General features: G+C 43.5%; 1 protein-coding gene and 1 non-coding gene across 2 annotated transcripts in view; both read left to right on the top strand.

The window, feature by feature from the left end:
- The first annotated feature begins 2,839 nt into the window (after positions 1-2,839).
- Positions 2,840-10,149, top strand: part of Cnih4 (cornichon family AMPA receptor auxiliary protein 4) — a 17,367-nt gene continuing 10,057 nt past the window's right edge. Inside the window, exons 1-3 of the mRNA XM_005348948.2 lie at positions 2,840-2,960; positions 5,983-6,051; positions 9,172-9,284. Of these exons, the coding sequence (XP_005349005.1) occupies positions 2,892-2,960; positions 5,983-6,051; positions 9,172-9,284 (251 nt within the window). The 5' untranslated portion in view covers positions 2,840-2,891. The remainder of the gene's footprint in view (positions 2,961-5,982; positions 6,052-9,171; positions 9,285-10,149) is intronic.
- Positions 8,211-8,367, top strand: LOC113456226. The gene has a single exon (XR_003377083.1). It is a non-coding gene; the product is annotated as a U1 spliceosomal RNA (small nuclear RNA).

Here is a 10,149-nt window from a genome sequence, read left to right as displayed (position 1 = left end):
TTTTTTAGTTTTTTTAAGTGTGTGGGTGATTGGCCTGCAAGTCTGTATGAGCACCATATGCATGCACTGCCTGAGGAGACAAGAAGAAGGCATCAGATCCCCTGGAACTGGGGTTACAGATGGTTGTGAGCCTCCATGCTGGGAATGGAACCCAGGTCCTCCAGGCCACGCCCATTTTGATTTTTTTTTTCTTTTTTGGTTTTTCAAGACAGGGTTTCTCTGTGTAGTGACTGCCCTACAACTCACTGCATAGACCAGCCAGGCTGGCCTCAAACTCACAGAGCTCTACCTGCCTCTGCCTCCTGAATGCTGGGATTAAAGGCATGTGCCAGGACTGCCTGGCCTCCTTTGATTAAAACTCAATTTCTTAAACTTTTTCCATCCCTTGCAAATCTCCAATGCTATTTTCAATGCTGTGTGAGTTGCTGGCGTTCAGGTGTATCCTCATGCCATTCACAGTGCTTAGAAGTGCATTAAATCTACACTGTTTATCTTCTGTCTCCCCCAACACTTCCCATGCAAGGTACAGTCTTGTGGGCACCTTCCATCTCTGTCCCTTGCATCTCTAAGGCCTAGAACAGTGCCTCGCAGACACTAACACACACGTTAGAGAGCTAGCTGATTTGATAGAGGCCTGGGCAAGGTACAGTGGGAGCATAGTGATAATCTGGTACAGAAATCTTAACTGTACTCGTAGCTTTGACCTATGAACCCTTAATGAGTCTATGGATTTGCGACATTGTGAGGCAAATCCAGTTTGTTTTGGCTTCCTTATAATGCTCTTATCAAGCTTCCCTCTTAAGTGACCTTCTTACTGATAAATTTGTTCTGCTTTTTCACACATTTAATACACCAAATGGCCATAACAATATATTTTTAAAGTAAATCTGATCAAGGTACTTCTCTTAAAGCTCTTGGGTGGTTTTTCAGGTAAAAGTTAAGTAGGCTGAAAAGATGGCTCAGAAAGCAAAGGGGCTTGCAGCCAAGCCTGACAGTGCGAGCTCTGTCCCTCGAATCTACGTGGGAGAGGGAGAGAACTAACTCCTACGGGTGTTAGTTCTGGCCTCCGCGTGTGCACCTACCGAGTCATAAATACACTAAATTAAGAAATGTAAAAAAAATTACAGAAAGCTAATCGCCCCCCCCCCCACACACACACAAAAAAAGTTTTCAAGGTGCATGTGACCTTGTCCTGCTTTTGTTTGTTTGTTTGTTTGTTTGTTTTTGAGACAGGGTTTCTCCGTAGCTTTGAGCTGGTCTTGGAACTAGCTCTTGTAAAGCAGGCCAAACCTCCAGAGTGCTGGGATTAAAAGCGTGCACCACCACTGCCCGGCTTCCTTTGACTTCTTAAAACTCAATTTCTTAAACTTTTTTGATCCCTTGCAAATCTCCCAATGCTATTGTTTTCAATGCTGTGTGAGTTCCTCAGCCTGGTCTCGGCTGGTGTTCAGGTGTTTCCTCATGCCCTTCACAGTGCTTAGACGTGCTTTCAATCTATACTGTTTACCTTCTGTCTCCCCCACCCTTCCCATGAAAGCTGCAGTCTTTTTTTTTTTAAATATTTATTTATTTATTATGTATACAATATTCTGTCTGTGTGTAAGCCAGACCTCTTTACAGATGGTTGTGAGCCACCATGTGGTTTGCTGGGAATTGAACTCAGGACCTTTGGAAGAGCAGGCAATGCTCTCAACCACTGAGCCATCTCTCCAGCCCATGCAAGCTGCAGTCTTGGTGGCACACTCAGTCTCTGTTCCTTGTACCTCTGAGGCCTAGAGCAGTGCAGAGCCTTGTAGACTGTTGATAAAACACAAGTTAAATAAATGGATGCGTGAGTAATTGGCTTCTAAAGGCTTGTCACCCACTGAAGTACTTTTTCAGTATTTAATTGCTACCTTATTGCCTTATTACCCCCCAGAGCACTTGTTTGTTCCGTTCATTTCTGCACTTGAAGTGTAAGACAGCTCTCGGTCTACAGTAGGGGTGTCGTCAGAACTATTTGCCAAGAGAATGAACGGTTGAGTAAAACCCCGGATCCTTGTGAAGATTTTAAGATTTAGAGATGAAAAAGCTTGTTGTAACCGAGAACAGGCAAGCAGCTGGGCAGGCTCTGGGGGAACAGGTCAGGGACTGAAGCCAGCAGTGGTAAGACTGGATTTGTATTTGAGATGAGACGTTGTAGGATGCAGGTGAGTAGCGAGCAGACACTAAAGCGGCCCTGTGCGGAGGCGCATGCCTGTAAACCCAAATTAGAGGTCAGCCTGGCTACAGGGTGAGCCCCTACCACCGGGGGAAGAAAAAAAAGCCCATTCCCCCCTAAACCAACAATGGTGGATGGATGGAAAGTAAAAGAAATACAGCCGGGCGGTGGTGGCTCACGCCTTTAATCCCAGCACTTGGGAGGCAGAGGCAGGCGGATCTCTGTGAGTTCGAGACCAGCCTGGTCTACAGAGCTAGTGGCGGTGGTGGCTCACGCCTTTAATCCCAGCACTTGGGAGGCAGAGGCAGGCGGATCTCTGTGAGTTCGAGACCAGCCTGGTCTTCTACCAGAGCTAGTTCCAGGACAGGCTCCAAAACCACAGAGAAACCCTGTCTCGAAAAACCAAAAAAAAAAAAAAAAAAAAAAAGAAATACAAATTTCACACACGGTGAGTAACTTCTTATTAGTGTCCGCGGGTTACCAGCTCGGTGTCAGTACCTTTTCACTAAGGTTGTGGCCAGCCTCCCCTTCTCCTCGGAGGGGAAGGGGGGTGGGGGGGAAGAATAGCGAACTGCATTTCCCATCATGCATCGCGCCGGGAGGAGCCTTTCCTGGACCACAACTCCCGGCATGCCGCCTGTCCCGGCGGCGCGGCCCGGAGCTGGTTTGACGGGAGGAGCGGCGGCGGAGGATGGAGGCGGTGGTGTTCCTCTTCTCGCTCCTAGACTGTTGCGCGCTTATCTTCCTCTCTGTCTACTTCGTATCCTTGCTTGAGACAGGATAGGGCTGTTGCTCATCCCCAGGGTTGCCGCCGGGGCAATGGGCGGAGGGCGGGCCGGGCGGGCGCTGGCAGGTGTGGGGTGAGGGGGCGGCGGCGCGGGCCCGGGTCGCAAGCGGAGGAGCCGAGCTCAGTCTTTAGCCGACCTAAGCCAGCTTCCTTCAGCCGCCCCTCCGTCTGCTCTCGCCCGCAGGTGCCCCCCGGGAGATCGAGGCATCCCGGGGCCGGTGCTGGCGGGCGGAAGGTTTTGCCGCCTTCTCTCGTCCCCGGTAGCACCCTTGCCCCTTTGTCCTCGCGGGTATCTGTGCTTCTGGGGACTCCCCACACCCAGGAGATGACTCATTCCAAGAATCGGCGATGTGCTTCCTTCACGTGCGGCCCTTTAGAGAGTTTTTAAAAAGGAGTTTCTTCAGAAGCATCCACAAAGTGTTTCTGGTTGTCCTCGGTAGTGGGAGATCTGTAAATTAAGTAACTATATTTGACTTAGTCCCCCGTTTTGAAACAAAAACAAACAAAAGAAAAAGGCTTGCTCGTGTTAAAAGTCAGTATTTTCTATAGTACTTTCTGTGAAGGTTTCAAACAATATTTTCCGGACTGGCAAATTATGTTCAGCAACCTAACACTGTAGTAGCTGTGTGGCTACATCTCTTCCAGGTCTTCGGGGATCATAGTGCTTCTAGCACAGTGTTGTAGTGCTGTAGTGTAATACACAGTCCAGTTTTTTTTTTTTTTCTCGAGATAGGGTTTCTTTGGAGCCTGTCCTGGAACTAGTTCTGTGGACCAGTCTGGCCTCGAACTCGCAGAGATCTGCCTGCTTCTGCCTTCCAAGTGCCGGGATTAAAGGCGTGCGCCACCACTGCCCAGCCCACAGTCCAGTTTTAAGTAATTAACTGTGATTAGAAAAGTGCACTAGGATTTTTGCATGTTACCCTTTTTCCTTCAAAATCACGTCCCTTTTTCTGATCAAATTTAACCTCTTTTTTGGCCTTATGCAACTTTAGGATAGCAGCACAGAGTATATTTTCCACTTTGTTGTGAACTGACAGTTTGTTTTAATAGGAAGGGGCAAAATTTGGAATTAGAAATTATTGCTCTTCACTGTCTCTTACCCGCTTCTTTAGGATTGGAGATGTTTGTTTCCTAGAAACACAGTGAGAACTTGTGTTAAACACCCAGCAGTGTCTGCCCTATTGCAGTTATTTAGCATCAGTTTTTACTTTGATGATTTCTATTAAAAAGAGCCCTGTGTTTTATTACCTTTGAGGAACTGACTAAAAGGGCAAACATCTCTTGCTGAAGTTCTGATGACCATTGCTTAGCTTGTAATAAAAGGAACCAGAGCCGGGCGATGGTGGCGCACGCCTTTAATCCCAGCACTCGGGAGGCAGAGGCAGGCGGATCTCTGTGAGTTCGAGACCAGCCTGGTCTACAGAGCTAGTTCCAGGACAGGCTCCAAAGCCACAGAGAAACCCTGTCTCGAAAAACCAAAAAAAAAAAAAAAAAAAAAAAAAAAAAAAAAGGAACCAGAGTTGTGGGACAATCTGAAATGCTTTTTATTATTATTATTATTATTATTATTATTAATTATTGCAGTTTGGAAAACCAGATTTGATCATCCAAAACAGTCTTGGTCTATACCAGATCATGTATGTATGTATATGAAACTGGAATGTTTAACATTGGTTACACATTCAGGGTGCATTTTGGTGAAAACACATTACTACTGTGTTGTAGGATAGTGTGACAGAGAATAGTTGGAGAACGGTCAGAATAGACTTCATGGAGACTATAGGAGTGTGGGGAGTTTGAGTAGTCAAGAAACCTGCAGGAAAAGGGGGACAGATATTTACAGTCACTGGCCAGAGCAAGGTGCAGGGCAGGCATGTTCATTTCTGGGGGATGGTTATAGAGCACCAGGAGTTCATGGTTGCTTTAGGCTGTAGCAAGAAATCAGGTAGGGAAGGAAGTTAGATCAGATAAATGAGGAGGGCAGTAGTGAGTCACTGCAAACTTTTGACTTAAGGAAGTACTTTAGGTCAAGGATACACAGTTTCTGCTAGAAATAAGTTCCAGCGATGTCTTGTTGATCTGGGGGTGTGGCTCAATGGTGGAGCACCTCCATAGAACAGATAAGGTGCTGGACCAAGAGAGTAGGGGAAATACATTCATATGGTGACCACAGTTAACAATGTATCCTGTTTGTGAAAAATTGAAAGACTGAAAGTTGCATGCTTTTTACCACAGAAGTAACCATGTGAGATAATGCATCCTGCCTGGCTAGGTTGTATCATTCTACATTGTATATATTGTTTGAAACATTTATATATGATAAACACATGCAATTCTGTTACTTTAGAAGCTCAAAACACAACAGTTTATTAGGAAGCTGAATCTGCAGAGTAAATTCAAGCTAGGAGAGTTTGGGAGATAAACCTATTGGGAAGAGGTTCTTCTGAATTTGAACGATAGTGTTAATTGTGGTATTGGCATTGTCTGGTTATGAATTTATGGGGAAAGTGATGAAGAGGTGATACTTGGTTGAGAACATTTTACTTTTTACTAAATTTTACCTTTTTTTTTTTTGAGAGAGTGTTAATTGTATCCTGTAATGCCCTTGATATCCAAATTCACTATGTAGGTGAGGGTGGCCTTGAATTTCTAATCCACTAGTCTCCTGAGTGCTGGAATTGCTTTCTGAAACATATATAATGCCTGGTTGTTAAGCAGGAAGTCTGTGTGCTCCTGACAGATGGATCATTAGGGTAAGTGCCTGTTGTAAAAGGACCTAGTTCTGCTCCCCAGTACTGGGGAAAGTGGAAGCAGAAAGGTCCCAGGGGCTTATTGGCCAGTCTAGTCAAACAACAAGTTTCAGGTTTAGTCAGAGACTAAAACGAAGGTGGAAAGAAGTATAAGATTGCCAGCACCAACCTCTAGTGCATACATGTGCACATACATAGACTGTACAAGCACAAGAATGTATATAATTCCTTATCTTAACCATCAGATCATAACATTGTCTGATTTAGAATGTGATTACATTAATGCTAGATCATGTTGCTCAAAATTAAACAAGGTAAGACATTGCTCATTTTTGGTTGAAGTCAATTATTTTAATTATTAAGTTTTATTATAGATCATCAGAATTTGCATTTTTTTCTTTTAGATTCCTAGCTATTGATTGTAATGTTGTAGCTAGAACTGCTGTGTTTTACAGTATTTTAGATCATGAAATTATGCTAGATCTGAGTTTAAATATTGTTTCTTACTATGCATGTTTCTGGTCTTGTCTACATGAGGCTGATTGTTCTGTTTTCTGTGCCCATACTGCTACCTCCCACTCATGGAACAAATGTTCAGTCTGCTTTTTGTTGAGTGAAAGACCTTTCTTGTGTGATTTGTGGGGAAAAATGGACTTGGTTAGTTAGTTTGTTTTAAGGCCATTTAATATTTAATATAATAACTTTATATAGGGGAAAACCATTTGTCCCTGATCCATTTTACGAGCTGGACAAAGAAGCTTTCTGGATAAAATTTTATGTAAAAATATATTGAGGGGCACTTTTTGCTTGACTTAAAAAACAGTACCATTGTTACTTCGTATCTTAAGTCTATTGAAAAAACAAGGGTCAAAGGAGTTGGTTGTTAGTTATTCCCTTACTGAAAACACCTGCTTCCTCATTTTTATTGCTGTTGTGTCATACCTGGCGTGTTGTACCATCTTTTTTTTTTTTTTTTTTAGAGTAAGTTGATGTTTCAGTATTTGTGTCATTACGATCTACTCTTGTAAAAATATAAGTCTTCTTTGCTGAGCCTCAGAGTAGACAGTGATAATATGTCCCTTAGGCTCCCACCTCCCACCCCTGTAGTGGTGCACATCTTTAATCCTAGCACTCAGCAGGCAGAGTTTGAGGTCAACCTGGCTGCAGAGTGTATTCATGATAGTCAGGGCTACACAGAGAAACCCTGTCTCAAAAACAAATAAACCAACAAAGGGAAAAAAGAGAAAAAGGTGTGTGTGTGTGTGTGTGTGTGTGTGTGTGTGTGTGTGTGTGTAGGGGGGAATAATTGTCACATTTCTTATTTCCTTAGTTTTCTGTTTACTGCCCTTTGATACTATTTTCTACACAGTATCATGCTGGTTGTGGTAGTCAGTACCTGTAATGGCAGTATTTAGGAGGCTGAGGCCAGAATTCTGCCATGATTTTGAGGCCATCCTGGGCTTCATAGCAAGACCCCTTCTACTTTCTTTCCCCCAAAATGAATTAGTAAAAGATTAAAAGGATGTATCAGTCCCCCATTCCCCCCTCCCTGCCCCGCCCCAAACCATTTCTTTTTCAGGCCAGCATGTCATTCTGCCCTCTAATTGGCTGTTCTGAGGCTGTTTCATAGTTCTCATTTGGTTGTGGAGCCCCTGATTCTTGAATCTTGTGTCTTCCTTCTTGGCTACAACTTCATTTTGGGGGAGTAGCTTCTTGAGGTACAGCCAACATGTAGGAATTGGAGTTCTGAAATGCTTGAACATATCTTACTTAAATCCTTGATTCTCTATCTGAGTACGGGGAGCAAGATTTTTCTTTTTTCTTTTTTTTTTTTTGGTTTTTCGAGACAGGGTTTCCCTGTGGCTTTGGAGCCTGTCCTGGAACTAGCTCTGTAGACCAGGCTGGTCTCGAACTCACAGAGATCCGCCTGCCTCTGCCTCCCGAGTGCTGGGATTAAAGGCGTGCGCCACCACCGCCTGGCTATTTTTTTTTAAATATTTATTTATTTATTTATTATGTATACAATATTCTGCCTCCATGTGTGCCTACAGGCCAGAAGAGGGAGCTAGATCTCATTACAGATGGTTGTGAGCCACCATGTGGTTGCTGGGAATTGAACTCAGGACCTTTGGAAGAGCAGGCAATGCTCTTAACCACTGAGCCATCTCTCCAGCCCCCAAGATTTTTTCTTTCTGACTTTTAAAGACATTGCTTAGTAATCTTCTGTCATTCATGGCTATTCAAGTTAATACCCTTTTATTTTTAGTTATGTTTATGTGTATGTCTGTATGTAGTAGTGGAGTACAGGTGCCTGCTGAGGCTAGAGATGTCAGTTCCCACTGGGGTTTGAGTTATATGGGGTTTTGATCTACCTGATGTGAGTACCGGCCACCTGCTGGTAAGGATGAACTCTTAGTCACTGTGCCATCTCTCCAGTCCTATTTTTTTTTTAAGAATTTAAAAAATGATTTATATACTAACCTGCCAGGGGAGATACCATGATCATGAAGGTGATATTCCAGGGCAAGGCTTATCCATTGCACTCTGGTTGTGCTGACCCCTGAGATTTCTCCAAATGTAGGAAATTCGACTGCATAATTTGTGGTAGTGAGGGAACACGTTCGCCCTCTCCCCTGATTTAAAAAAAAATTATGTTTTTATTTATGTGTCTGTGTGAGTCCATGCCACATGTGTGCAGGTGCCTGAGGAGGCCAGAAGAGGCATCCCCTCAGAGTTATAGGCAGCTGTCGGCATTCCCTATGGCTGCTAGGAAACAGATTCAGGCCCTCTAAGAGCGGTCAGAGCACTAACCATTGAACCATCTCACCAACCTCCTACTTAAAACTTCTGTTCTTGTTTTGGAGAAAGCACCTCACTAGGTAGCCCTGGCTGGCCTTGAATTTGCAGTGATTTCCCCTGCCTTCTTGGTGCTGGGATCACAGGCACTTATCATTACACCTGCTAATTATTTTAATCTTATCTTTCTGAATGGCATTTGCTTCCTTGGGAAAATGGAGATGAGGAATTTTTCTGCAGGGTGGGGGTGAGGAATGGGGAAATATTTGAAGATGAACATTGTAACTGAAAAGGCATGTATATGGATATGAACCACACTAATTTAGAGCAGGAGACTTTAGCATATTGGCATAGATGCTGGAATAGAAGGTGAGTATTACTCTGCTTCTTCCTGAGGTGTTCAGACTGGCTTATGGCCGAGTCTGAGACTTTGCTTAGGGTGAAATAGAACTGAGACATAAAGATTTCATTTTAAAGCTGTTAACTGACGTATTTGCCTAGAGTAGGAAGTTATAGCCCTGCCTGGGGTTTCTGAGTCTAAGCTAAAAATTCTCTGCACATTCATCAGTTTAGCTTCCGTGTCATGTTCAGACAGGAAAGGTGGATCAGAGGTGTAATGCCTTGTTCTTCACTTGCAGTGGGTGATACCAGAGGTGATTGGTCACGCCCTTGTCACTGTGCTCATGCTTGTTTCATTGCACTGGTTCATCTTCCTTCTCAACTTACCTGTTGCCATTTGGAATATATATAGGTAAGTATAGTTTGTTTACCATTTTGTGACAGTAGTTCTTAAGAAACTAACAGCTGGGCCTGGTGGTGCATGTCTGGTAGTAATCCCAACATTTGGGAAGTAGAATTAGGAGGATCAGGAGTTCGGAGTCTAGCTTTGCCATTTAGTGAGTTTGAAGACATCCTAGACTACATGAAATCCTAGATAAAAGAAAATAATTAAGAGCATTTCCCCCACAAAATATCCCAGTGAATAAAATAAAGAACAACTAAGTACTTATGAAATCAGAATAAATCATTGTTTAATCTGGTATATTGGACAGATAGTAGTTTGCATGACTCAGTCACGTGTTTAAGAGCGATCTGTTGCTAACTTTGGGGGCCAGTTCCCAGTTAGCACCAGGGTATGTGGGAAAATCCACCAAGGCGGCATGGGCTAGACTTTTCTATCTGGGGGTAAATAAGGAAACATGCTTTCTGCTGGTAACCTAAGAAAAAAGGAACAAGCACACACTTTCCTGATGGTAGCTAATCTCTTTTACTTAATCTGTTGATAATCTCTCTTACATGCATACATCTCTCTTCTGCTCAGTTATGTATTTCAGTATTCAGTAACAATATCTCTATCACATGACTGCATATCTTTTACATACATTTTTCTTCTTCATCTCTTTTCTATACAGCTTCATTTTCCTTGCCTCCACACAGTTACAAATCTCCACACAGACATAGTTAGACATCTCATTTACATATCCTCTTCCCATACAGCACTTTGGTCAGATCCTAGGTGCAGCTCCTCTACGGAGCAGCAGCTCCCACACATAGCTCTTTCTCCCTCACATATACTTCCTTATCGTTCATTCATTCTCTCATACGTCTCTCGTGCT

Source organism: Microtus ochrogaster, chromosome 6 (assembly GCF_000317375.1).
Source record: "Microtus ochrogaster isolate Prairie Vole_2 chromosome 6, MicOch1.0, whole genome shotgun sequence".
Taxonomy (NCBI): Eukaryota; Metazoa; Chordata; class Mammalia; order Rodentia; family Cricetidae; genus Microtus; species Microtus ochrogaster.
Note: the sequence above shows the minus strand (reverse complement) of the source record. Positions and strands in the feature narration are given on the sequence as shown.